We start from the raw sequence: 27,809 nt of genomic DNA on the forward strand, positions 1-27,809 counted from the left end.
TTCTTTTGGGCTTGTTTTCATAGACCCAGTTGCTTGTTTCTCTCTCAAAACATGGCAACGCTGCTAGACGAGCGTCCAGTCTTATTAATTTTTAATGGGAAATGGCTGCGTTTCTTCTCATCTAAACCTGCGGAGCTGCTTGAGGGGACAAAAATCCGCGAAATCCATGCATTTAACGCGCGTTCTGACGCGAACCAGCGTTTTGTAGTCGCCGCTGCTTTTCGGCTCGTTCTCGAAAAATGTCGATCCACTCGATCGTGTTTTGAAGGATGAAAGATGTATCGTTTTTGTTTTTAACCCTTTGCCTCCCATGATCTGCAAACAATTGAGGTACAGTATACAGTGCAATGGTTCCCAAACGTTTTAGCTCGGCACCCAAAAGACAAATGCCTCCCCGTGACCCCAAACTAGTGGAAATAGCAGATCTACAAGCTCACAACATTGTGAGCTTGTAGATTGGCTATTTTCCACTACTTCTTAAACATTTGTTTTCAAATGTATGGATGTATTTTTGGGGCATTTATTTTATGAAATAATTTGGATAAATGTCTGAATTTGTTTTTAATTCATGACTATTTTAGATATTCTGTGGGGGGGTGATTATTGTTTTTTTTTATTAAAAATAAAATGTAGGAAAGGTAAAAATAAAGGGGATATTTACTCGCGACCCATAAAAATGGACCTGCGACCCACAAATGGGTCCCGACCCACTGTGTGGGAACCACTGGTATAGTGCTATTCTTATAGTCGCATGCTTTTTTTCCTCTAATGGCCTCTGCATTGTAATTTGTGCATATTAAAGGCAGTAGTAGATGATATTTTATCTGCACGGGATGCACTTTTGCGTTCCTTTTTTACGCGATTTAAACCCATTTAGGTAGACACTAAAATATTCTCATTTATGCGAAAACGATGCCTTTGTTTAAAAGCTGTTTAAAATAATGCTGCTGCATTCATTTTGTTACACAGGAGGCATTGTGCCGCTCGTAAGGCTGTTAGGTTGACGGAAAGACATCCAGATGCTCAAGTTTTGTGAATGAAATGTGCTTTAGTTACAACGTAAAGTACCCTCCCCCTGCATGTCCTCTGACAGTTAGCAGAACATATTCTCATCAGCAGCAGCAGCCGACTTGATAGTTTATCATCACCCTTTTCTTTGTGACATACTGTATGCAATGTAAATTGCTTCCCCATTTAATGTCAGAATTCAAATGTTTTGATTGAGGATTCCTAGTGATCAGAAAGGGTTTGAATTAAGACCGACAACACGCAGGTAGATGTGGTCAGGAGGAGGCTTTCTATTCCAAAACTGTTTGGCTGTTAACCACTATAGCTTTTGGATGTCATTATATCTGAAAATTAAAAACATTAATATTAGGCTAATAAAGCAGATTTACAAGTGCAATATGTGAGCTTGTAGAGCAGCTATTTTTATTAAAGGTATGGTGAGTGGTTTATTTGCTAAAATAAGTGTTAAATATCTCTATTCTGTAATCATTCATTGCCATATAGTGTTTGTTCAGTAACATGAGTCTCCATGTCTCTCCAGCTTTTTAGAAAACAGAAAATGCATTTCAGGTCGGGATACCAATTTTATCCAAAGAATAAACAAGTGAAATTGGAAGTGATGACACAAAGAAATGAGCAGACAAAATTGGAACTGGAACACTATAAAATTGAAACTGATAAATGGGCACTCTCTCCTTATTGGCTGAAATTTGGCCACCCATTTTCTGTTAATTAAAAAGCTGGGGAGACCCCTGTTACTGAACAAACGCTCTATAGCGATGATTACTATCAGAATATAGAGCTTTAACCTTTTGACAAAAAAACATTTTGTTTAAACCAAAACATGTCACTTACCCTACCTTTTTAAATACAAAATAGAGCTTAAAACAATGACACTGTGTGACTATGGCCCAGAAAGAAAAGGTTACCCCCGCCACTACACACCCACAGACACACACCATTTGTAGCTATATGGATATTAATACATTTGAACAAATTTGTCCATGTTCCCACCCTGGCAGAAAATGATGCGCCAGGTGACAACCAATGACTTCTGCATGAGCAGCAGGCCGTCATGCTTGGCAGAGGACGGCCATCACCCCGCCAGCCACTTTGACCTCTGCGCTTCTCAGTCCAGCAAGTTCTACCCCCCTCCACCGCCGTCCCTCCAGATGACGCTGGGCCCCATTCCTTTACCGGGCCAGAACCCCCACAAATCCATGGCCTGTCAGAGACAAGAAGGGTTAGGGCCTGACCCTTGCCCGCCGCAAGGAAACTTGGGAGGGATCAAAAATGGCGCTCAGCCGTCTGAGGGGTCCAAGAAGAAGAAGGCTACAGGAAAGTCTGGGAGACGCGGTAGGCCAGCAGGAACCACAAAGCTGGCTGGTTACAGAACCAGTACGGGACGACCTCTTGGTACCACCAGAGCCGCTGGGTTCAAGACTAGCCCAGGGAGGCCGCTAGGTACAACCAAGGCCGCGGGGTACAAGGTTAGTCCTGGAAGGCCCCCCGGCAGTATCAAGAGCCTGTCCCGCCTTAACAAACTGGCTTACGGTACCACCTGTAGCGGAGCGAATTTCCCCTTTCCGCTGCCACACAAAGAAGGCATCTGTGAACCCTTATGCAAAGAGAAGGCAGCCAATGAGTAGATGAGCTGGCATGTTTGCGTTCATGTCTACCCCCTCAAACCATGGAATGACAGACGCATGTTTTCAACTTGCTATCAGATACCAAGCGTGTTTATTTTCAGTCCTAGTCAGCTACAAGAACAAGAGGAGATGTGGATTTATTTTCTTTTTCTCTTTTTTTTTGTGTTACTTTTGTTGATGTCATCTGTGTGCCTGTTACCTGAACTTTCAGGTCTTCAGTTCTGCAACTGGGCACCTAACATACACAGTATTGTAACTGCCTTTTGAAAGTTTGGTGGGTAAATTGAAAGGATCATTTATGTTGTTCATATTCTGCAAGTATTTTCCCTTTAGTGTCACTTGCATGCAGATGTCATTGAAGCACCTGAGTTAGCACATGGTGTGACACAAAACATTACCATGAGTGCTGGAAAATTGTGAACAAGAAGGGGGGAAAAGATTATTTTGAATTGCGTCCTAAATAACGCATTTTATGTTGTAGAAGCAACATGTCTACAAATCAAGTTGGATGTCATAGAAAATCTTGTTTTATTTCAACAGAGATACTTCAAGAAAAAGTACTATATTTAAATTTTGTCTCTATTTACATCCTAATGTCAAGATTGCATTCGGCATTAAAAAAAATCATGTTGGTGATATCGTGTAGTGCTGACAATAATGAGGATATACGTGTGGCTCCAAGCCTCATGAATAAAATATTAATTAGGCACATATTTTATACTTGCAATTAAGTCATGAGTATTGATTTGATGCTCAAATCAAGTTTAGTTCTTTCCTCCAAATGCCTAATCTGAGTTCCCAGAAATTCTTGCATTAAAAACGGGACGGGCGAGAACTACCAAATGCCTAAAACAAAATATGTCTATAACTGAATCTTTTCAATATTTGAAACTATTTACACCTTACATCAGGTGTTTAGTGTTAAAGGGATATCTAAAACATTTTCCCTTCATCAGGTATGATATGTCAGTGTTGTTTGTGGTCTTCATTTAAACCAAGTGGCCTTGCCCACTGGTTTCAGTGAAGAAAGCCAACAAGCCAGCTTTGTGGTTGCTGAAATAGAAACATAATCTCTGCAGTGTGTCAGATGTATGAAGAATAACAGATTAATATTCTAAATATTAAATTGTCCCCTGTGATTGAGAATGTAATGATCTGATTGCAGTTTTATTGCTTTCATTTTGTATTTGTTTGTTATTTAGTTTGTTCCCCTGTTCTACAGTATTTATATAGAGGGACTGACATCAAACTAAGGCCTCAAATAAATTGTGTTCATCCTCACAGCTGAAGATAAACCAAAAAGATATGGGTTTTATGATTTGCATTTTACGTTTTACAGACAATCTGACATAATCCAGAGAGAATTGAATACAAAGTGATGACATTCCATTAAAATAATAATACACTTAAGATTGGCAAATCAGTCCATAAATTTGATTTAGCTAACCGCTAATTCCTAAAGGACAGTGGTCTGATATGATGGGAGATGTGTTATTATGAGTTATCTTTTCACCCACACATGCATAACAGTAGCACTATTCATCATTTAAACATTTGGGTGCAATCATTGGTTGTAATGTGCTATGTGTTACATTTGATACTATCAATTTTGATATTGTATTTTGATACTTGTGTACACAACCCTCTAGCACTTATTTTGTCAAACCAATATATGGTGTACAGTGTTCTTGAGTTTGGTTGTATTATTAGAAACACATTTGCCATCATATACATCCAATACCAAAGAATTTGTTTTCTACTAAGCTATCAACATTTCTGTACTAGTGTGTATTTGATAACAAAACAGGACATTAAAAGAAAATATCAAATTAAACTTGAAATATAACTTAGTATGTAACGTGTAATTGACAAGGCACATATTCGTATGATAATGCTAGTATCAATTTGTTAGTACGAAATAAACTAGTGATCTGCTTAGGAAATGTGTAACCAACATAAAAAATATGAACATGGCAATTATAAATTTAACAAATACATTTTTATTTTGTCACAATGTAACTTCTGTCTTCCTGCCGTCGTCACCCTCATACCCAACTCTTTGTTTATATTCATCTGTTATTTTACCTTGTGGTACAATAATAATTATTTTTTTCATTAATAAGACTGTAGCTTATTTGGACATATCACTCAATATTAATATTTCTTACTGTAAATATGATTGCTGTTATGGCACGCAAGCTAATTGTGTATTTTGTGAAGTTTGGTTTATATAATGTTTATGACGGAATGGTTAACAGGATAGAATTGACATCAACCAGCAGACATGGAAGCTTTGTACATGCCAGCCTCTTTGGCTGGTAACCAGTCACTGTTCGGAGGTCCCATTGTAGTTGGCTGGCAAAATAGTGAATGTGGCTAGTGAATTTTGGAATGTGCCAGCCTCTGGACTATGGACATAAGTCGTTTTCTTACCCTGGCGCATATGATTTTGTTATTCTATTCTGATATAATGCGAAATGTATAGATACACACAGATGAGTTGGCCTCAACTAGTGAAAGGTAGTGTCCGCTGTTCACAAATTCCCATTCAAACCACATTATGTCGATAACAAGTGAACACTTGATCTGTTTTGTGTTTAATGATCTTCTAGATGGTTTATATTCTCAAAAGTAATCACTTTGTCATACTAATGCTAAATTAACATTACAATAACAGCATTACAATACCCTGTCAGTATCTGTGTGTATCTAAACACTTGAATAAATATCTTACTCAGAAATATCAGTTTTCCTTAGTTGTAACGATGAGTTGAAAGAACCTTCAAAAGTTTGCTTCTGAACACCTTAACATTTTCATTTAACCAGTTTTCTTACTTATTGTTGAATGTGTACGTTGCACTGAGGCTATGAATCTTTGTTCCTATGAGGACGAGAGAAAGGTGATACAAGTTGTAGGGAAGGGGCAGCTCATTGTGCATGGGCTATCACAAGTATAAACGTGAATTATTGTTTTATTGTTTCCATTTTCAACAGTCCCCTTTCAAAGGTGGTTTCCTTTACATTCCCTCTCTCTCTTCCAAGGTCTATAGACTAACTTCAGTCTTTAATAGAGATTACCTCTCACATACTGAGTGTCTTTAGGGAAATGTGAAGCCCAGTTATCACAGTGGTGTAATAATCACCCAAGCCTCTAACCTCTGAACCTTTGTACATATATTCTGCTTTATTCTTGCATGATTGTCGTGGAATGTTCAAAAGTTGTGTAATAAATTTTAAACTTAAAGAACGTTTTCAACACGTTATTTCACAAGGCCTTCAACTAGGCTACATGCCATGGGATACTGTAGAATGTAGATTGATACTAGATAGATGATCATGAACCTTCATTTTTTTATTGATCCCTGTGTGGAAAGCCAGTGCCCTAGCCAGCGTTGCCATGTCTGCTTATTATAAGTGACTTTAGTTGCTTATTTTGGGTTGCTTATTTTTATTGTGCCATGTTGTTTAAGTGGTTCTCAAACATTTTCATGTCAAGGACCGCCTAATTAACATGTATTTGTCTGCAGACCCCCATCTGAAAATATTTCATACTATGGACCCCCATACAAGATTTGTGTTGTTAAAATGTTTCAGAAATATTCCACATTTTCTTCAAGATTGTTTTTGAAAATAGCAGATCTACAAGCTCTCAACCATAGCTCTCAACGCAGCAGCAACCACAGTAAGCATGAATTACAAGTTATATACAGACAGTAAGAGGAGACCTCTGCACTTGGTCTGACCAAGTTATAGTAATGCATTATAGTCTATCAATGAAAAATAAAAAATAAAGTATAAATGTACAATCCACAACATATCACCAGTATAAATATGAACATCTCTGTTCTATCTGGAAGATTTGATGTTTTAATCACTGAGTGAGTGGATACATTCTATGAGTAGCTCCAGTTGTTATGTTACTTCTATTGAAACCTACAGGTTTCAATAATGTAAATGGCGGATCTACTAGCTGCATAGAGTTATAATCATAGTTATAATTATAGAGTTATAATCATAGAGTTATAATATATCGATTAGCTGGAATCTCTGCTATTAGAAATGAATGGGACCATGACCCGGAAGTAAAACAAATGATGGTCCGTGCTGTTTTCGTTCCGACGACTTAGATACGAAATATTTGTTCCTGTCTGGAAAAGGGAACATGATTTCCTACTAGTGTCGGATAGAAATCGACTGAATAATGGCGAAAGTTTCAGATAAATTCTATTTTGTATATATTTTATTGTTTATGTTTTATCTTTCTGATTGGTTACAGATGTCGCCTGTGACTGCACAAGGTAAGAGCCAGTCTGTCACCTAGCTGCTTGCTAGCAAAACACACGGCGAATTGAGACAGTGCTAGAAAGACTGTTTCAACTAAACCATCTTTTCACTGTTATCATTTATTGTGAAGTCTAGATGAAATGGAACTTCAGTTTGAGCAACACAAAACATTTCAGTTATCGTTACTACATGATATTGGCTGAGTTTATTATTATACTTTGATGCACAAGTGTGTGCTCTCTCTCTCTCACACACACACACACACACACACACTCACTCACTCACTCTGTTTCACTTACTCTGTAGATAGATAGATAGATAGATAGATAGATAATGAATACCTAGATAGATATATAACAATCAGTGTTGAGTAATTTTCCATGCTTAACCTCTATATAAGTAAGATCTGTCCAGATTGACATGAACTAACAGATTTTTGTTTGAACATCTTGTGTAAACACTTTTGTTTATGGTTCCTACGTGACTTTTGCCATGAGTACTGATTGCATTTTGTGACATGCATTACTAAGGTACAGAGTTAAGACCTGAGAACTCTGCATGAGGAGACACCCATTACTAATGTGTCAGTTAGGACCTAAGGCCAGGAGGGCTATCCATGACAAGGGTTGTTGTTGTGACCAACCATGTCGTCATAGCTAGAATCTCCTCTGCCTCTGAACTGGCATGTATACAGAGATTCTCTTTTACTTATACTTTGTTATAACACAGTATCTATATGTTTTTGTATCTCATTGCTTCATGTGTGACTGAAAGTAACATCATGATCTCACAATGGACTGTCTGTGTGTGCCTCAGTGGGCCTGCGTGCTCTGCTCAAGGCCACCTGGGCTGGGTGTTGACTCCTCTCAGTGCAACTCTGACCACTGTGTGGAGCAGGCTTGCATCCTTTTGTTTGATCGCCACGATTTAATAAATTGACCAAAGACAGCTGGTTTCATCTTATTTTATTCCTCATTGCGTTATTCAAAGGCAGCTATTTCACGGGTCAGCCCTACAGTCCCTCAGCTCTATATTCCCCCTATATTCCCCCAGGGTTGGGCTCAGGGCTGCCTGAGGGAACATGGGTATATGCTCCTCATCACTACTACATCTCTCATTTGAAACCTAAGTATGCTCATTGATTGCTCATTGTCTATTCAGAGGTGCCTTATGCTGGGTTTCCACTTAGTCACCGCACCACACTGCCCCCCCCCCCCCCGTTGTGCCATCATTTCCAAACTGAGGGCTTTTGAATGTATGCATGTTTTCGTTCAATTGCCTGGTGTAGTTCTGGAGTAGAATACCTGCAATTCTATTGGTCCGTAATGGACCAAATGGTCCGTAATGATAATTTGTACTAAACAAAAACATAATTGCCAGTCAGCAGTCAAGTTGTCTACAGAACTTCAATTGGTGTTCTTTCTTTATTGTTTTTCCCTTTCTTAACAGAAAACGACGAGCTACCGGAATTCAAGTTGTCAGAGGACTTGGAGAACAGCCCAAAGTTTGTGGAGGCAGAGGACATTCAGTCTCAGCCAAAGAGACAGTTTAAGACCGCTGAGATCGCAGACGCCTTGATGGGCACGGAAACTCCCATCAATCCATCCGACCTCGAATCTCTCTTCCCCAGAGATGTGAAAGACTTCCAGTCAGGGTTCTCCCCGCCGTGTGACGAGAATGACGCGCAGTGTGCTGCCCCTGAATTATCACTAGAGGAGAGGAGCACGGACACAACAGAGCAGGTCAGAGCAGGTCCATTCTAAAGCATTGCTTCTCAATCCAGTCCAATCCAATATCCAGTCCTCAGGACCCTTACTGACAATTAATTTGTGTCCTTGTCATTCTATGACATTCTATGATTGTCCCTGATCTAATCAGGGACAATTAGACGTGTGATAGACAGTAAGGCAAATGCAAATTAATTGCCACTAATGCAATATAAGCAGTGTTGTATTCAAACAGATTTCCAACTCACTACTTCTGAGATGTTATTGTATACCTTTGTGTGTAGTTGTTGGTACTGGGCTTCTCAGACTCCCATTCAGGCAGACATCAAGTCTGTTCCCCTGGCAACAAAAGATACAGATTGGATTGCATAATAACAACAGTTGACCTCTCCTTGGTTGGGTGCTTTTAGGTGATCTTGCAGTTGGTGCATGCAGATGACGCGTCGTCCGCTGAGGAGCAGAACTCCACAGAAACCACCAAGACCTACAAGGTCAACTGTGACAAGAGGAACATCACAGGAATGGACAACTTCACCGTGCTGGTCCTGGACGCTTCACAGGTAGTTCTGTTGTCATGTCATAAGATAACTAGCAGCTCAGTGGGTAAAGCATGGTGCTGAGCGCTGGCACTATGCTGTTTAGAAGAATGCTTCTCAATCTCAGCATTGTGTCCGGCGGTGAGTGACCACCAGCATAAATAAGACCTGGAAAGGCTATACGTTATACCTTTTAAAACCGGGAAAGAATCTGTGTCATTTTAGTTGACCAATGTGTATTGTTCCAATGTTCCAATGTGTTTTAATTTAATATTAATATTATTACAATAAAATGTAGAAGTTTTTCAGAAAACCTAGGTTAGGATTTAGAAGGCGTTTTTAAAACCGGCCTCAGGTCTAAATGGGTCAATTTGGGGGTCCTTGACATGAAGTTCGTCAAAAAAGGTCCTTAAATGATGCGTGTTTCCTCCAGGACTTGATGGAGTTCCTCAATGCTAACAGCACAGAGTGCTCTGTGGTCTTGTTCTTCACCACCTGGTGCCAGTTCTCTGCCGGTTTGGCTCCTCACTTTAACGCCCTGCCCCGGGTCTTTCCCAGCATGCACTTCCTGGCACTGGACGCCTCGCAGCACAGCAGGTAAATGGACTATAACGATGTTTTCACCTTCCTTCTCTCTGTCCACCCCAGGACACCATGTGAAATGTCATAATGGGTAAAGGGGAAAAAACAACAATATAATTATAATAATTATTATTATGATAATGGATTAAATATTTAAAGTAACATATGAATGGAAAAGGGGTTATAAAAGGGGAGAGGGTGTTTAGCTTTCTTCATTATCTGGTGCAACAGGGCAGACTGTCCATATGTTGTAGGAAGTGTCACCATGTCTTGAATGTTTTCAATGAGCCTTTCCCTTGCAACTTATGTCATACGTCAAAACCAAAGTTATTGTATATATATATTATCCTGGGTAAATAACCTGTAAATTGTATTGTTTTGGCACAACACTAAAAAGCAGTGATCCTCATATTCTGTGTGGTTGTGTCTCCTGCTAGTCTGTCCACTCGGTTTGGCACCGTGGCAGTGCCCAACATCCTGCTGTTCCAGGGAGTCAAACCCATGGCCCGCTTCAACCACACAGACAGAACCCTGGAAACACTCTCCTCCTTCATATGCAATCAGACAGGTACACAAAGAGTCAAAATGCATTTAAATTCAATCCAATTGTATTCTATCACAAGTTGTCTCAAGACACTTTATATAATAGAGCAGAGACCCGATGTTTTCTCCCTGAGCTAGTGTTAATGGCAAAGAAAAACTTAGAGAAGAACTAGTCTCTAGGGTGGATGGCCATCTGCCTCGACTGTGTCAGAGGGAAGAGAGAGAGATAACAATTATAATACATGTAGTAATGAAAACAATAATAGTAGAAAGAATGACCATTGTCAGCCTCAGGGGTAACGTCCTTCATGGTAAATAGCCAGTGTTTTGGGTTTTCCTCCTCCCAGGGTTCGAGGCGAGCACCGACAAGAACGTGACAGAGGCGGACCTAGAGGGGCCCCTCTCCAGCGTTCCTTTGAAGAGCATTGATTGGCTGCTGGTGTTCTCTATACTTTTCATCACTGGTTTCACGGTGTACGCCATCCTGCGCACCGACAGTATACGCTGGCTGATTCCAGGACAGGAACACGAGCACCAGGACTGAATGGACTTGAAATGATTGGGATGTAAATAATGATTTCCTACACTGTAAAGTCCAGAGTGTTAATTTACCTCTGTGAGTTAAATTAACACAAATGGACCAATTGGCTTTTGGTTCCATTTGTACTCTCTGAGTTACAGACCCATACGGGTCCAAGAAGAAGAGGGGTTATTTGACACTAATCAAAGGCAAAAAGATGAGTTTGCACATTGTAACTCCCTGGTATCCACCAGAAAAAGTGACGCTTCGTGCAACATTGCTCTTCTTCAGACCAGTGTTGCTCGAAACTCCACTTTTTCTGGTGGATGCCACAATAAAGTTCTAGCAGGGAGCTACAGTGTGCAAACGCATGTTCTTTTGAGTTCAGCACATGCCTTTAATTGGTTTGTGGATGTGCGTGACCTCCTTTTGATCCTCCTGGTTATTTGACACTACCATGGATTAAAGTTCTAAGTCACCACAACTGATTTCAGTCATTTTTATAAGATTTAAGTGTATTAGAATGGGTCAACTAGCAGTAGAATACATGTTCAGAAGCATCTTCCATCAAACCCTAATGGTCTTGGATATTTCATAAAAGCAACTGCAACATGTATTCAACTGGTTGACTGTATGTAGAACAGCAAGAACATAGTTTTAGAATGATAATACCTAAACATCATAATTCTACATATTGTGCTAATTGTTTAGGAAAGTGTGTGTGTGTGTGTGTGTGTGTGTGTGTGTGTGTGTGTGTGTGTGTGTGTGTGTGTGTGTGTGTGTGTGTGTGTGTGTGTGTGTGTTTGGGGGGGGGGGTCTTTTACGCAGTTTCACAGATTGGGACTAAAACTAACAAACATCAGCTGTGAGATTTGATATCGCTTTCATCTCTACACTACTCATACAGGTACAAGCAGCAAAATGCAAGTACGGTAAGGTCCACAATACTGTGCTAAAATAACAATAATAAAGAAAAGGGTATAATAATATCCATTTGGTTCCATTTGTACATTCTCAGAATTAAATGAACACTGAGGACTTTACTGTGTAAATGCATTTGGTTTGTTTGTTATTAAATAATTGCTGCTTATTTTGTCGTGTAAAGACTTGTAAAGATGAATAAATTATGTGTGGATGACTTGTGTCGTGTACCAGTTTGTGTGATGTATAGTTTTCATTATGAGGTGTCCTGCTACCTGACAGCACCACAAATGTCTACATTTCTCCAAGGAACAGAAGGGAGACCACATTGCAAGATATATTGTAGTAACATTACCATACTGTTTGGACAAAATAAAGATTTATTAATTGAAATAATTTCCGGATAGCAGCTTTAACGCTGAGGAATTTGCTGTGTAGTAGGTACCATAGACCACGGGTACACAAAGTGGGGTCTGGGGACCTCCAGGGGTCCTTGAGGGTGTTCCAGGGGGTCCCCAGCTAAATGAACAGTTTTAACACTTCAACCCTATTTTTTTGTTTTGGCTATTCAAAAATAGAGCTTGTAAATCTGCTATTTTAAAAAAAAGTTCACAAATCTTGACAAAATAATGTTGACAAATCTTCTCTTAAAAGGTTCCTCAATCCTCATCCTCTGGCACAAAAATATTTTTCAAGTGTAGGTAGGCCATATAGCGCTATGGTGGGGAGGCCCGTCCTTGACATGCAAATGTTTGAGAACCACTGACACTGGCATTTTTCATCAGGCACTATTTTGAACCACTATAAGATTTGTTATTAAACACGAGCAGCATAGGGAGCAGGCAGAGTGAATGGATAGTCAGAATTGGATAGGAATAGTTAGCCACTGAAGCCGGAGGTATGTTGGGGTTAATGTTTAGGAACAGCTGCATACTGGGATCATCAAGTCATGTTTGGAGGCTGGCCAGTAGATCTGCATCCAAAATGGTGAGTGACATTAGATCACAGTTCTTTGAGTAACTGTATAATATAGCCGATGCTGAACAATACAATGCGTGGAATATTATAGCCTTAACAATTAAGTGAACTAGTAACTTAAGAAGGTTCGCATTGTGTTCCACGCTTTTATGTAAGGCTGACACTTTATGAGAGAGGAAGACCATGATGCGACAGCTGCTGTAGGCTAATCATTAAGTGGTGGTGACTACGTTGCATGCATTAAGAAGGTGTGCTCAGCAAGCGTTTCTTCGATTATTATTATTTTTGTTGCACTAAACATTCCTGTGGTAAAGAATCACGTGTAGCGATTTTGCCCTTTTTGTTACGCTTTTACGCCACTTGTTCCATCATCATGAGATTTGATTGTAATGTGAGACTGCCACCTGGCGGACATGTAGGTACATCACACAAGCCTTGGGCACATGAATCATGATTGTGAACATTGAACAGACCTGATACCTCAGGTTCTTTTACCTTCTGTAGTCATGATTTCAACAAATATAATTTAACTGTCCCATAAGCCCTGCTTCTTCGTATGCCAAATAGCAAAACTACCCGACCTACAAGCTCACAATGCCACGTTGTGAGCTTGTAGGAGAAGCTTCCAAATGTTTGCCTATAATGACATGCCCAAAATAGAGATGCCAGGTTGAAAACTGTAATAAATATATATAAAATAAATATATATATATATATACACACACACACACACACACACACACACAGGTGTGTGCGCGTGTGTGTGTGTGTGTGTGTGTGTGTGTGTGTGTGTGTGTGTGTGTGTGTGTGTGTGTGTGTGTGTGTGTGTATATATATGTATATATATATTTTTAAATGTTATCAGGTTTTATGAAAATGCTCTCACAACTCCTGAAGTTTCCAACCGTGTGTGTGTGTGTGTGTGTGTGTGTGTGTGTGTGTGTGTGTGTGTGCGTGTGCGTGTGGCGTGCGTGACTCCCTCCCTCCCAAGGCGTCAGACTCTCACTGGCTGTCCTCGTCCGACAGAGAGCAGCTGCTGATGGAGCTCAGAGCCACCGGCTGGGTGGAGGTGGAAGAGCGCGACGCCATCTACAAAGAACTGCACTTCAAAACCTTCAACCAGGTGTGTGTGTGTGTGTGTGTGTGTGTGTGCGCAGTGCGCACCAGAAACACAGTATGCATTCAGCTTTCCAGGAACAGTGCCAACTGGAAACTGTAGTGTCCACTTGACCCCCACACCTGTGTGTGTGTGTGTGTGTGTGTGTGTGTGTGTGTGTGTGTGTGTGTGTGTGTGTGTGTGTGTGTGTGTGTGTGTGTGTGTGTGTGTGTGTGTGTGTGTGTGTGTGTGTGTGTGTGTGTGTGTGTTCTTGTATTACTATACAAACATCCCCATAAGTATAGTAGAATTTGACAAATAGACATTGTGAGGACCATTTTCCCCCTGGTCTTCACAAGAGACATTGTTTGTTGTTTGGTCAAGAGGTGAGGTCATTACGCTCCCGGTGTGTGCAGGCCTTCAGGCTTACAATTGGGAAAAGACTCAGGTTGAGGTTAGGATTAAGTATTTAGAGGTTAGGTGTGGGGTTAGGGCTGGAGTTATGGTTGATTTATACATAGTGCATGCGGGTGTCATGCACAGAAAAGGCAGGTCTACAAACTCAGGTCGGCTGTTTTCCGATTTAGGGTTACGGGGTTATTTCAAAAATGGCATTCATGAATTTGGTGGCCTAAAATGTTGTCCTCACAAGTGTAGTAATACAAAAGTGTGTGTGTGTGTGTGTGTGTGTGTGTGTGTGTGTGTGTGTGTGTGTGTGTGTGTGTGTGTGTGTGTGTGTGTGTGTGTGTGTGTGTGTGTGTGTGTGTGTGTGTGTGTGTGTGTGTGTGTGTGTGTGTGTGTGTGTCTTTCTTCATAGGTCTGCTTGTGTCTGCTAAGATTGATTACACTCACATTTGACCTAAACTGGCACCAAGCACCACATAAAAAAAAATACATTTGTCTTAACCTTTCTACAGTTATTGCAGTTATTGCCAACAAAGACAGTAATAACGCCAGCAGGAATGTTCTCTCCGTTGAGCTGTGTGTAATTCAAGTGCTCCCCGTCCTCCCAGTTAAACATGAATAAATAAAAAAGAAAGACAAGCAGAAACATGAAAGTACCAGTTATGAAGTACGGCGATGTAGAGCTAGGCAATTAACATCAAAATATATATATAAACAACTTAATCGTGCTCATGTAGGTTAATCGTATAGTTGAGAAGCAGTTTTTTAAAAGATAATCTTTTTATAGGCCTAAAACAGCAAATAGACACTCAAAGAAATTCAAACAGATTTTTTTCTTCTACTAAATCGATTGGTCTTAGTAACCACTTGTCTGATTAACCCCTGTATTACAGTATGCTTTGTTGTACAATAGTGGCATGTAAAAATTGCTGATCTACAAGCTCACAACACATCACGATGCGACGCGTTGCGAGCTTGTAGACCTGCTATTTTCACTTTTCTTTCAAATCGTTCATTAATCGTAATTAAGGCAAAAGTTTTACATTTTCGTGACATTGATTTGAAGTAATATCGCCCAGCCCTACTGTGACATGATAGTTCACATACCAGCATGTGGGATGTCTGTCTTATAAATGGAGTGAGCTATCAGTGTCTCCACATTGGTGAGCTTCTCGAGTCTTTCAGGGGCTACACAGTACTATGGCGAGTAGAGTTTTTTTTTATTTTTTACATGAATCATGACGGACAGACCACCAGACGCACAGCTGGCTCTGCTCATGAATTTGAGCGGAAGCGCACAAATTCACGTGTGTTTATAGACTGATTGATTGCAGGTGTAGCAAGGGACAGGTTTGTCTTATTTCTGTGGGTTTCTTTTATATTTTGGTTCCTGGTTTTTAGTTCCTATCTCCCTGGGGGTAGGCCTATTTTGTGCTGAAGGTTGTCAGGTGTAGTCTGATTAGCTTAGGCATTAAGGAAAAAAATTACCCATTTTTTAAATTAAAATTATCATCAGACGGCTATCAATGCACACGTTTCGTATTAAGTCAAATTAGTATCCCTTTACTTTTGTCTTGAAGACAACCTTGAACTAATGTTGAAGGTTCGGCAGTGTTTATTATCACATACAGTTAATAATACAGCTGGTAGCAACATTGTAGGCAGTGAAATGATTGTACTTCCTCAACAGTGTGTAGATTAGACAAAAATATATAGAATAAGGTAAATACTAGCAATGGGGCAACAATGATGGCAAAATAGCAATACGTTATTTTGTACAAAATCAATTGGTGCAAGAAAAATAGGATGTCTCATTGCCCGGTCCCAGAATGCTATGGGACAAGGCAAAGCGCTAGACATGCGGCAGCCGCAGCTGATCGCTGCCACTCCAGAGTCTAGACCATTGGTTCTCAAAGTGGGGTCCGGGGACCCCCAGGGGTACTTGAGGGGGTTCCAGGGGGTCCCCAGCTAAATGATGGATAGGAACCAAATGGACCCTTATGGGTCTGTAACAAATTTGTACACTCTCAGAGTTAAATTAACATTGATTTTACAGTAAGAATTGGGGTCCCAGAGATATAAATGCCATTAAATGGGGGTCCGTAGCCCTACTGCATGTTAAACTGGGGGTCATTGAAATTAAAATGGTTGAGAATCACTGCAAGAGACTAGAGAGCTGTAAAAATCTTCTCTTATTGGGGTCCCTGGCATATCTTTTCAAATGGGGGTCCGTGGGTTAATAATTGTCAATTTAGGGGTCCTTGACATGAAAAAGTTTGAGAACCACTGGTCTAGACAATGCTTGCGATTCCACCAGACCCGTTTCAGGCATATCGCAGAAGCAGTAATTGCACGCGCTCCGCTAAAAACACGTGCCTATTCTCTTGTTGGAGTGTGCCACTTGCGGAAAGCAGCCAAATAGTGACAGAAATGATCATATTGACATCATCCACCAGTCATTATAATATGTATCAATCTAACCTTAAAAAACTCAGGCCCATCCAGATACTTCCAGGCCCAGTCATTAGACATGTTCTGTATCCGCCACTGCATATCATACACTGCTCTGCATTCCTATAGACATTCGACATAACAGGAAATCTCTCTGTTAAAGCATTTCTGATTTTACTATGAATAGGACAGTATAAGAAGAGGCAGAGGACAGACGTCCTGCAGCGCAGGTCCCTGACCCAGAATGGACTTTGCAGTTATATGGTTGACGTTGTAACCATTACATGACGGGATTGCCTCCCCCGGGAGAGTCTAGTTCTGACTGGGCATTGCTCCATAGAGTCTACCAGCCAGGTACCTGACAGATGTAGGTCAAAAAGAAATTGCAAATAATTCAGTGAGTTTAAATGGAATGGGGGGGGGGGGGTCACATCAAAACCTTCATCCTGCTATTAGTATGAAATGCCTTGTCAGTTAGGAAAAAGTAGAGGTAATTTATTCTCAAGTGCTTTCTTATGCTGTCTTTTATATTGTCTTATGTGGGAAAACTTCACCTGTATAGTGCTTTGAACGGGCGTTAAATCAGAACTACAATAAGAACGATTTTTATTGCCAGGTGTTCGCACATTTGTGGAATTTGTCTCAGTGACGTTGTTGCATTACACTGAAGAGAAGATATAAACAGAAATCTCAAGAAACTATGTGCAATATGCAATATACAATGACTATAGCGATATCAATTGTAATTCACTGTAGATTGTAGAGGCTGATATAGCAGTTTATAGGGAGAAAGATTTATACATATTGATTATTGTTCACGTAGAAAGTGTACATATGAGGGCTAGTAGCATATGCATTACACAATACATTTGTATGATTACATAATTCAAGGTATCTCAAATAATAACTAATCGTGTCAACGTTGACGCTAAAAAAAAAGTGCTGGACCCAGGTCTGGTAGCCAACATACTAGGCCATATTCCCTCTGCCTTGTATTTGCTGAAGTAAACTGCAGCATCTCAAGGCCACTTAGCGGACTTCCTCTAATCCCGTAGTTAGTTGTTTTAGCCCCTAACATACTCCGTTTTTACACTTCCCCGCGTTTGAAGTCACAAGGCGCGCTCTGACCTCCCCCATCTCCTCCGCTTGGCTCTAAACCCTCTCCTCTTACCCCGGCACGTCAAGCAGCATTACCCTGAAGCACAACAGGCTCCCAGTTGGCAGCAATTGGGGTCTTGATCAGAATGATTTCTTTCACAAACAATCAAATTGGTTAAAATGTTTCATCTGGTACAGAAACCGCTAACAATCCCATCATTCCTCCTGGTTACATGTGCTTTTCCTTTTTTTTCTCCCTCCTTTTTTCTATCCACCCTTCAATGCCTCCGTCTCTCTTGTCTTCTTTTTTCCTCTCTATCTTTTTGTGTGTCTATCTCGCCCCCTTCCCTCTCCCTAGTCCCTGCTGATACCAAGTGGTAAGGATGATGAGTTCACGTCGTTCCAATTTGAACTGTCTGTCTCTTTCTCAATTCTTTTCTCTCACTCTCCATCTCTCTCTGCCCCCCACCCGCCACCCCCCCACCCCACCATCCTCCTATGCATCTTCACAAATCTCAAAAGCTGGAGTTTCATGGCACTTTTACCGGAGGGGAACGGAGATGAGGCACGACACGCTGTCTGATTTCCATTCACCACTTTATCTCCCAGTGATGGGCTCTGGAGTAATCAGATCCTCCTCCAGTTTATAATGAGAGGCACAAATCCCCCTCTCTCTGCAAAGAGGACTGTGGTTTCTTTCCCCTCCTCGTCCTCTAAGGGGTGCTAGAGTCATGCTCATGGCTTGTCCGCAAAACCACGGTGCAAAACTGGAGTGGAAGCTGACGCCACTCACAGCTGCCAATTAAGTCAAAGGGAACATGACAGTTGGACTGGCTTTGTGCAGTTTATTTTTCTTTGATTACAGCAAGTGGAAAGCGGTGCAATGTTGTTACAACCCAACTTGGTCATTTATCCTCTGCCATGCGGGTGGACAATGGGTCCCCGCTGGCAGCAGCCTGAAGAGTAGAGGCGAATCATTTTCCTCGTCAAGTCTAGGAGTATTTAATTGGGTTTGAGAGGCGAAATCCTTTCTCTGGACCCGCTTTAGTCGATGAGAATCCCCGAGCAATCAACATGTGCGGAAACATCCCATGCCTTCGTTTTGCAGGCCCCAATGCTGCTTCTCACAGGGTAAATTTGGGGTTGATTTTGCACATATTTGAAGTTGCAGTCATTGATTATTCCGGATTCCAAAAGCAACTGATGTTGTTTATATACATAGCTCTATGTTGTGCATGTTTAGAGATGGCCATCTGCTTTACATTTCTAGTGGATGGGAGAGTTGGAAACGTTCATGCGACACAGCTTAACAGCCCGGCCTACTACACAGGAGGTCAGCTGTGTGCAGCCGGGAAAAAAAGCTGATCGGCAAGCTCACAACGCATCACAATCACAACTCGTTGGAGGTTGTAGATCAGCGCTTTCTTTTTTCAAATAGGGCTGTTATAGTATTAGCTGGAGACTGTGGAGTTGACACTGATTGCCCCCCCCCCAAACTTTAAATGCTCCAGCAAGGGGATTAAAAACTTTAGTCTACTCTGGATTTCAATATTTTCATTTTATTACATCTTTCTGTCACCCTGAGATAAGCAGCACTGCCATTGGTGAAACGTTGTCTTTATTTAAATGAGTTTAGATTAATTGTGTAGACATTCATCCTGTAACAGGTAGGAGGTTACCTAGCTAAGGCAGTTTAAAGGGGCTTGTGTTAATTGTCTCTCAGAATGAGCACTTCATGGTACATCATGATTATCAAATTGTTGTGAACAATTGCTCCAAATTGAAACATTTAGCACACCTCCCACTGGAATATATAGAATGTCAGATTTCTTATTTTAATTGGTTCCGTCATATTATTGTTTTGTGCCAATCATCTAAAATGCCAAATTACTCCTCAACAGTGTTATTGTGAATGCCAATACTCTTTCAAAAAAGCTGGAAAATGCTCTAAATTACTTAATTGGTGTGGATAATGATTCTAATCACTGTGACATGCTCTCACAGAACATACAGCTGAGGAGAGAGTCATTAGAGAGGTGTGGCTTTAGAATTACTGAAACTGCGCAATCCTGGCGTAACATTTGACTCTGTTTGAAGAACGCATGAATTTGACTTTTGAAAACCTGTACTTTACCAACCATGCATACGTAAACAGCGAGCCGTTTACAACATTCACAACTTGATATGATAAAACTGTCAAGAAAATCTAACGTGACATGTACAACACCGAAGTTGCAGCTTCACCACAGAACCACATCACAAAGACGGTGAGATGCGCAGCCAGCCATAGACAGTTTTAACCGAGACTTCACTTCCGTTGCTCCTGAGCAGTGACATCCTGGACCCCCAGGGGTCCTTGATGGGGTTACAGGGGGTCCCAAGCCAAATTACTGATAGTTAGGAGGAACCATATGGACTCTTACAGGTCTGTAAATCAGAAAGTTATAGGGGTCCATGGTATGGCCTAATTAACTAACCTCCAAAACAGTGGGTCGGGACCCATGTTTGGGTCGCGGACCAATTTTTATGAGTAGTAAATATCCCCTTTTTTTGTTTCCTACATTTAAGAAAAATAAATATATATATTAATTATTTCAAAAGTTTAAACAAAAAAAACAACTATTCTTCAATTAAAAACAATTCCAATTTTTTTCAAAAGTATTTCATAAATACATTTTTTTTTTAAATCCATAAATAAAAAAATAAATAAAAAAACGTCTGCTATTTTCAGTAGTTTGAGTCCCGGGGGAAACGTCTTAATTTCTGGGTCTCGAGCTAAAAGGTTTGGGAACCACACTGCCCTAAATGCATAAGAAAACTGGGGGTCCTTGAAATTCAAACGTTTGAAAACGTTTGCTCCAGAGAACAGGCTACGTAACCGCTCTCTGCTCACAGACAGTTGCCTCTGGTCCCTCAGGTCCATTCTACAAAGCTGATCCCTCCTTTTTATACTCTGTGTCAGGGGGCTCCCCTCTCCGCCAAATCTCCTCTCAAGCCTCTCCCTCTCGTTATGGGCCTTGCTCTGCTTGTGTTGAATAGGTTGTCCTACAACTAAAACTGAGCCCCCTGGATAAACCTCAACTCTCAAGGCCATCTCCATTCTCCACCCTCTATATATACGCAAGGGGATACACACTTGCATACACGCCGCACGTGCATATGCATACACACCACATGTGCGTGTGCAGCTGTGCGCGCACACACTGTCACATGTGTGTGCGGTACTCCGCACACAATTGCACATGCGCCCATGCAAGCACACACATGGCCTACACACGCACACACACCAACTTCTACACAGAGAGAAAGAGTGTGTGAGTGAGCGGGGGGGTAATCGGCTCAGCGGTGTTCAGTTCCCACCTATGCCTCCAAAATGGCACTTTCCCTGGGAACCGGAGGCACTGCATTGATCTCACCTCGCGAGGACGGCCGGAGGGGAGCCGCGAGGTGTGGCGCCCAAACTGTGGAGGTGAAATAATCTGGCTCCCAGTCCTTGTGGTAAACCAAGATGGCTGTGACGTCTGCTGCCTTTTGACGAGCCCAGTGTCTCTCTAAAGCCCCCCTGTGTAGTAACCCCATAGTTAAACAGGAGTTTGCATAAGAGGGCCTTAACGCCATGCCAGAGAATTACATGACACTCCGCACATAAATAGGAGCTGACGTTGATAAGGATTCGTCACGCGCGATACCAAGTTTACTTACACGCCACCTCATAGCCACGGTGGAGTGTGTGTCACCTCTGATGAGGCGTATCAAATCGACGCCCCCCCCCTCACTGCGCTTTTCAGCGTTGCGTCTTGCGAGTGGCGTTATGATTTGAGGAGATTAATGTCGATACGTGACACATTCCCACGTGCCTAAAACCTTCCCCCTGCTACATCAAAGAACCGCGGTACTTGGCAGCTTCACGCGAGAATTCTTTTCAGAGTTTCCTTTAAGCTACCCGTTGTCTTGAGGGGGAGCGCTTTCGCACGGCCAATTTGGAAATCAGCTGAAGTTGCCGTATATGAGGCAGGGGGGGGGGGGGGGGGGAGTGTAGAAATCTGAAGTGTAAGAGGTGTGGTCGTCATCATCATCATCACCGCCACCGCCGCCGGCGTGCAATTCACAGCCTTCTTGCCTTTCACTGTGGAGGAGTAGATGTTTTCCAGGGGGCTGACGCTGGTGCTAGTGATGATGGGGCTCGCATGATAATCACTGGGTTGTTGAGGTGGTGCATAATATAGGAGAGGGCTTGCAGAGAGAGAGAGAGAGAGAGAGTGTGTGTGTGTGTGTGTGTGTATAGTTGAGTGTCTGTTGAGACGGGTGTGCACACATACAGTACATTTACTTGTATGCGGTGCTCATGTGCACACAGATACACTGTATGTATCTGTGTGTGTTTGTGTGTGTGTGCGCGCATGCGTGTGCATGCGCGAGAGGCTACCAAGAGTAGGCACAATCTGCATGCACTTACTCCTGGCAGGCAGAGCAGGCGTCCCTAAGCCCCTGGACTGCGCGGCGGTGGAAAACCGATCTGTAAATAACACACATGTGTTTGAAACTGAGGCCTGTGCTCCAGCAGCCCCACGGCCGCAACCGGAGAGAACACCACTCCGCTCCGACGTCAAATTGTCTCATCTAGTGTTTTATGACAATCACGCAGTAATAGCGCCGAAATGGCCCCTCAAAAAGGCAGTGTGCGGAGGAACACGTATCAGGGCTGGTGGGGTGGGGGGTGGGGGGGGTCGAGGGCTTTTTGGGGGGGGTGCCCCGCCATCGGGTGTTTCTTATTATTTGAGACGGGGGTCTGCGAAGCGTCATGTCAAATTAGCCCGCCATGACAGCTACAGCTTGTTGGGCCGGTTGAGCGGAGTGGGCCAGTCTGAGGGATGGATGGACAGACGGGGCGGACGGCAGGCTGGATGGCTGACCTGTTGGCTCCAGAAGTGTGGCCCCGTACAATAGAACAAGCTAAACAAAGAGGGCCCGAGAGCGAAAGCCCTTGACCTCTGTTGACATCAGGGCCTCAGCCAGGAGTTGAGAGTCGGGTGTTGTTTTCTTGTCTGACCCAAGTGGATTGTGTTGTGATGACCTGTACGGTGACAGACGGGGAGCTTCACCCCACCGCCCCCACCCCCCATCCCTACCCCCACCCAACCACCGTTTGAGTATTGTGTCTCCCTACTCCTCACCCACGGCCCCCGAGGCTCTTACTGAGAGGAGGAACATGTAGGATGTGTTTTTCAGGCTTGATTCTATATGTTGAACACCCGTTTTATGTTTCACATTCCACTCGCTTCCAATTTACATTCTGCAGTTGATGTACACATCTGTTAGGCCTAAACGGTGTCATGAAATTAGGAGGTTTTATATATGAGATGGTGTATGTTAAACTGTGCTTAAAGAAAAAAAATCCCAGCAGTTTCTATGTTGTGCCATTTTCGGTTTTGTTGAAAAAAAAAAAACGTAAGCCACGGCTTGAATCAATTCACTCAAAACAAACTTCAAAATGTGAAATGGGCAATTCATCTGCTAATGATAGAGCATTCATTCTCAATTATTTCTTAATGGATTGGAAATGACACAACCCTCATGCCAAAAAGGGTTTTCTGTGTTTGAATTTGGAAGAAAATCCACTTGTTGAATTGATTGAATTGACAGCGAGTTGGATCATATATATAGGCTGAGAGTAACTGCTTCTTTACGTAGCTCAGATGGAGGTCTGGAAAGTATGGGAAAAGTATGGAAAATGAATTTGATAATCCCCAGATTTTGAAAAGTTTGGTAACACAAAAAAAAGTGGAAAACTAAAGCCGTTCATTTTGCATTTGTCTAGAGCTGCAACCATCAATTATTTCATTAGCAATTAGTCTATCGATACATTTTTCGATTAATCGAATAATTGGAGAGCATGTTTTTTTATATATATCAACGAATATAAAAAAATATATATATTTTTTCGACTAAATCAATTAGTCTGATTAATCACTTAAGCCCTATTTCATACTTTGTCGTACAACGGTGTCGCACAAACATAGCGAAAATAGCAGAAGTATAGAAGTAGAGAAAAAAACATGTAATTTTGAAAAGGAAACGTGTAGGAACCCTGTCTTGACTGTTGTTCACAGAGGATCCATCTACCTGTCAGTCTGTCTCTCCCCGGCAACAGATTAGCCCCGAGCCGGCCCCCCGAGAGAGGGGACGTGTTTGGACAACACCTGACATGACGGCCTTCCTAACCGTCTCCATTAGAGCCAATGAGGGCTGAGAAAAAGCAGACCGCCTCGTTCTTCAAATTGGTGCCGCTGGGGTCAAGTTGCAGGAATATGCCAATTACTTAAATTGATCGGGAGAGATGGGCTTCCTTGATAACCAATTTGATCAAGCGGCCGATCGTGTTACACGCGCCACGCCACGCCGGGCACAGGCGGTCGTTCCCCCAGCACAACCCCCCCTCCACCAGAGAAAAAGGGACTAAACTCAATTTCCTCCTCCTGGAGTAATTGTGTTTCGTCATGTCAGAGGCTGGACGGAGCAGCAGGTTTGGCCACAGCGCTGCTCCCTTGTAAACAATGGACTTTCAGTTGATTTAATTAGCCAGGGAGGAAGTGTTTAGGGCTTTAATTGAGATTGCAGTGGGAAATTGCTCTCAAATAGCTCTACCTGATTTTTTTTCTACCCCCCCCCCCCCCCCCCTCTCTCTCTTTTTTCACGGTGAGCATGATGAGGGATTTCACTCTCCTCTTTGTAGATAATTACAATAACCATAATCACTCCCTGGATGGCTTGTGATTGGAGAAAACCACATGTCCCCTCAACCAAAAATATGCTGTGTGTGTGTGTGCGTCCGTGTTTATGCGCGTGTGCAAGCTTATACACGTGTGTTAGCACGTGTATATGTGGCTGTTTTCTATGATGTGTGTGTGTGTGTGTGTGTGTGTGTGTGTGTGTGTGTGTGTGTGTGTGTGTGTGTGTGTGTGTGTGTGTGTGTGTGTGTGTGTGTGTGTGTGTGTGTGTGTGTGTGTGTGTGTGTGTGTGTGTGTGTGTGTGTGGGTCAGATGGCAGCGATGCCGTTTATGGTGTGGGCTTCGACCGCTAAACGTCTGAAACAAACATCAGGCTTATTGTATATCATACATTTATCCCCTCCTCTCTAGTCTCCATTTTACTTTTATTAGCAACGGTTAGCCCACCATGTTTGCTTCTTGTCACATAGCGGAGTTTGTCATCATAACTGATTAATTTTACTTCTCGTGAGTCAGGCGGGTATCTCCATCGAGGGCTGGGATGCATTTGCTTTCGACCTCACTACTTTCAAAATGTCAGCCATCATTCATTGCTAATGTTCCTTTTTCATTTTTTTTAAAAGATTGCCCGTAAACGCCTTTTTTCTGTGTTTTAATTTTGAAGGAAAGTCCCGACTTGACAGAAATTACTTCAGTTGTGGTTTCTGATATTCTGTCTCACTGTCTGTCTGTCTGTCTGTCTGTCTGTCTGTCTGTCTGTCTGTCTGTCTTTCTCAACCAGGCGTTTGGCTTCATGTCTCGGGTGGCGCTGCAAGCAGAGAAGATGAACCATCATCCGGAATGGTTCAACGTTTATAATAAGGTGATCATTTGAGTCCTCTAATAGTATAGTCCTCTAATAGGGTAGTGATACATCTCTAAGGAGAAACATGAAGAATTCCAATCAAAATATAGAACATTTTCTAGTTTTTCATGTGTTTTTGAACCATGAAAGGATAAACGATTCACCAGGAGGATCTCTCTATCATCTCTCTCTCTAATGCTTTGTTATTCTGCCATTTGTTTGCAGTAAGGACAAGCATAATATGAAAGTGTGCTGTTGTATAATGATGAAGGTTTAAAGAAAATGTGACTTTATTGAGTATCAACGGGTCCATAAAATATATAGTGATATCAGCCAGCACTAAGCTATAGCTAACCATGTTAAAAGATGGTAACGGCGAAGAAAGAAAATCTGTTTTTATTTTTTTTCAGTGTTATGACTGGTTTGACATCCAGTATACTCTCTCTCTCTTTCTTTGTCATCAACGCACATTGAAATCACAGTTCATAAGATCATACAACAGTAACGTCAATGAGAGATTACAGATTTCCTGCCGTATTTGCACTTCTATGGTTCATTTGAGGTTTTTCGAGCTCTCTGCCCCCCCCCCCCCACACACACACACACACACACACACACACACACACACACACACACTCACACTCACACTCACACTCACACAGATCAATCAGCCTGGGATAAAGTGAGATTTTTCATGTCAAACAACGCTAGCAGGTTGGGGAGTTCTCTCCTCTGCGCCCCTCAAAAGCCCAAAACACGCAGAGTGACTCAGAGCTACACGGGGAGTTGAGGGGAAAAAAGGGCAGTAGCTTCGAACCGTAATCCCATCGTTTTTCTTATGAAAAGCTCTGCACATAACTGCAGTCCCTTCCCCATCCCCCTAGTGTGTGCACACACACACACACACACACACACACACACACACACACACACACACACACACACACACACACACACACACACACACACACACACACACTCACACTCTCTTCCTCACTTCAGGGGGAAAAGTAGTGGCTGATATGACAAAGAGAGTCCCTGAAAATCTCTCAGCATTAAGCCCAATTTATGCTGCACCGTACGACGGTTTCGCTGGCCAAAAATAGCAGACCCACCAGCTCACGACGCGTCGCATCCGAGACACGTTGTGAGCTTGTAGGTCTACTATATTTGGCACACGACACCGTCGTACGACAAGAGCGTAAATCAGGCTTTAGGCTATAGCCACTGAGTTACTGTGTGGCGGAACCCTGGCTCTCTGAGAGGAACTCCAGTCCTAATCCAGGCCTTATTAAAGCGGCTGCACAGCGCAGGTCTCTGGGCCTTCACAGCACTTGAGCTGTAGACGTGCAGAAAAACAAAACAAAAACACTGAGGTTCGTGAAAAACATGTGGAAAAAATACCGTTACTCTACTGTGCTACATTCTGCACCGTTGTATTCTTCACGTTTTCCAGTTTTGTTCTTTTCTGTCCTCTCGGATTCTACCCCACAGTACTTTACCGCAGTGTGTTATATTCTGTATTCTATCTTCTTAAAACGCAAATGTTTATATGTTTTGCTTCCCTTTATAATAGTTTGCCAGCAAATTATGACTTCTCATATTGTCCACAGGTCCAGATTACGCTGACTACACATGACTGTGGGGGGCTGTCGAAACGGGACATTAAAATGGCCAAGTTTATTGACAAAATTGTGATTAGTATGTAAATTCAACCAAATGTTTTTTTTTGTACCATTGCATTCTTTTCAGTAGGCCTATATGTTTCTTCTGAAACACATTTCATTTACAGCATACATTGTACAAGCTTTACATTTTGAGAATAAATTTGCAAATCAATAGTGCATACATGCTGCTTTATAGCCTGTCCTTGACTCTTGAATCATGTGGAATCACGGGAACTGCATTGCGAGTGGTCTCTATGCTTTGGACATAGAATTCCATTCCTAACTTGAATCCAGCAGATTCCATTTCAATGCTGTGTGTTCGGCTGTTCAGCCATGATTGCTTTTTAACACTGGAAGTGAATGGACGTTAATGGTTTCATGGTTCACCACTATGAACTCCCTGATGTCTGCCTGCCAAGGATACACACACAACGGTCCGCCTTGCTTTGGCCAGACCCTGTCTCCTCCCTTTGGCACTGAAGAAATGTGAGCAAAAATGAAGAAGGGGTCAAAGACAGTAGGAGTGGATTTATTCGATTTACGATCTAGTCTGAGCCAGATAGCACTACTGTGATTTCCTGACTGGGAAGCCATTGGGCGAGCATCAGCAAAGAGCAAAGCCTGAGATATACAGTACTCAGTTGCGCTTGGGTGTCGCGCAGCGAAGATAGCTGATCTACAAGCTCACAACGCGTTGCAGTGCAATGCGTTGTGAGCTTGTAGATTTTCTATTTGGGGCCTAAATTGAGTGTGAGAGACCAAATCAGTATGA

General features: G+C 42.1%; 3 protein-coding genes across 3 annotated transcripts; all 3 read left to right on the forward strand.

Moving 5' to 3' along the window:
• The first annotated feature begins 153 nt into the window (after positions 1-153).
• Positions 154-5,812, forward strand: LOC311056858 (UPF0461 protein C5orf24 homolog). Its single transcript, XM_084073699.1, has 2 exons — positions 154-330; positions 2,031-5,812. The coding sequence occupies exon 2, from the start codon at positions 2,034-2,036 to the stop codon at positions 2,655-2,657; it is 624 nt and encodes a 207-aa protein (XP_083929825.1). The 5' UTR covers positions 154-330; positions 2,031-2,033; the 3' UTR covers positions 2,658-5,812.
• Positions 5,813-6,794: 982 nt separating this feature from the next.
• txndc15 (thioredoxin domain containing 15) lies at positions 6,795-11,610 on the forward strand. Its single transcript, XM_084074546.1, has 6 exons — positions 6,795-6,955; positions 8,391-8,683; positions 9,079-9,228; positions 9,638-9,801; positions 10,224-10,354; positions 10,677-11,610. Exons 1-6 carry the CDS (start codon positions 6,859-6,861, stop codon positions 10,871-10,873), a joined length of 1,032 nt encoding a protein of 343 aa, XP_083930672.1. The 5' UTR covers positions 6,795-6,858; the 3' UTR covers positions 10,874-11,610.
• Positions 11,611-12,567: 957 nt separating this feature from the next.
• Positions 12,568-27,122, forward strand: LOC311057489 (pterin-4-alpha-carbinolamine dehydratase 2). Its single transcript, XM_084074448.1, has 4 exons — positions 12,568-12,757; positions 13,740-13,871; positions 25,308-25,388; positions 26,984-27,122. Exons 1-4 carry the CDS (start codon positions 12,671-12,673, stop codon positions 27,077-27,079), a joined length of 396 nt encoding a protein of 131 aa, XP_083930574.1. The 5' UTR covers positions 12,568-12,670; the 3' UTR covers positions 27,080-27,122.
• Positions 27,123-27,809: the final 687 nt, after the last annotated feature.

This window comes from Gymnoscopelus microlampas, assembly GCF_963454915.1.
Source record: "Gymnoscopelus microlampas genome assembly, chromosome: 12".
NCBI classification, from domain to species: Eukaryota; Metazoa; Chordata; class Actinopteri; order Myctophiformes; family Myctophidae; genus Gymnoscopelus; species Gymnoscopelus microlampas.

What these genes read in the sequence shown, in the direction of transcription:
- LOC311056858 (XM_084073699.1), top strand. Translation starts at nt 2,034, where the DNA reads ATGATGCGCCAGGTGACAACCAATGACTTCTGCATGAGCAGCAGGCCG.
- txndc15 (XM_084074546.1), top strand. Translation starts at nt 6,859, where the DNA reads ATGGCGAAAGTTTCAGATAAATTCTATTTTGTATATATTTTATTGTTT. An exon ending in GTCGCCTGTGACTGCACAAG is followed by an intron (nt 6,956 to 8,390) that starts GTAAGAGCCAGT and finishes CTTTCTTAACAG; the next exon opens with AAAACGACGAGCTACCGGAA. An exon ending in CTTCATATGCAATCAGACAG is followed by an intron (nt 10,355 to 10,676) that starts GTACACAAAGAG and finishes TCCTCCTCCCAG; the next exon opens with GGTTCGAGGCGAGCACCGAC.
- LOC311057489 (XM_084074448.1), top strand. Translation starts at nt 12,671, where the DNA reads ATGTTGGGGTTAATGTTTAGGAACAGCTGCATACTGGGATCATCAAGT. An exon ending in ACTTCAAAACCTTCAACCAG is followed by an intron (nt 13,872 to 25,307) that starts GTGTGTGTGTGT and finishes TTTCTCAACCAG; the next exon opens with GCGTTTGGCTTCATGTCTCG. An exon ending in GGTTCAACGTTTATAATAAG is followed by an intron (nt 25,389 to 26,983) that starts GTGATCATTTGA and finishes TATTGTCCACAG; the next exon opens with GTCCAGATTACGCTGACTAC.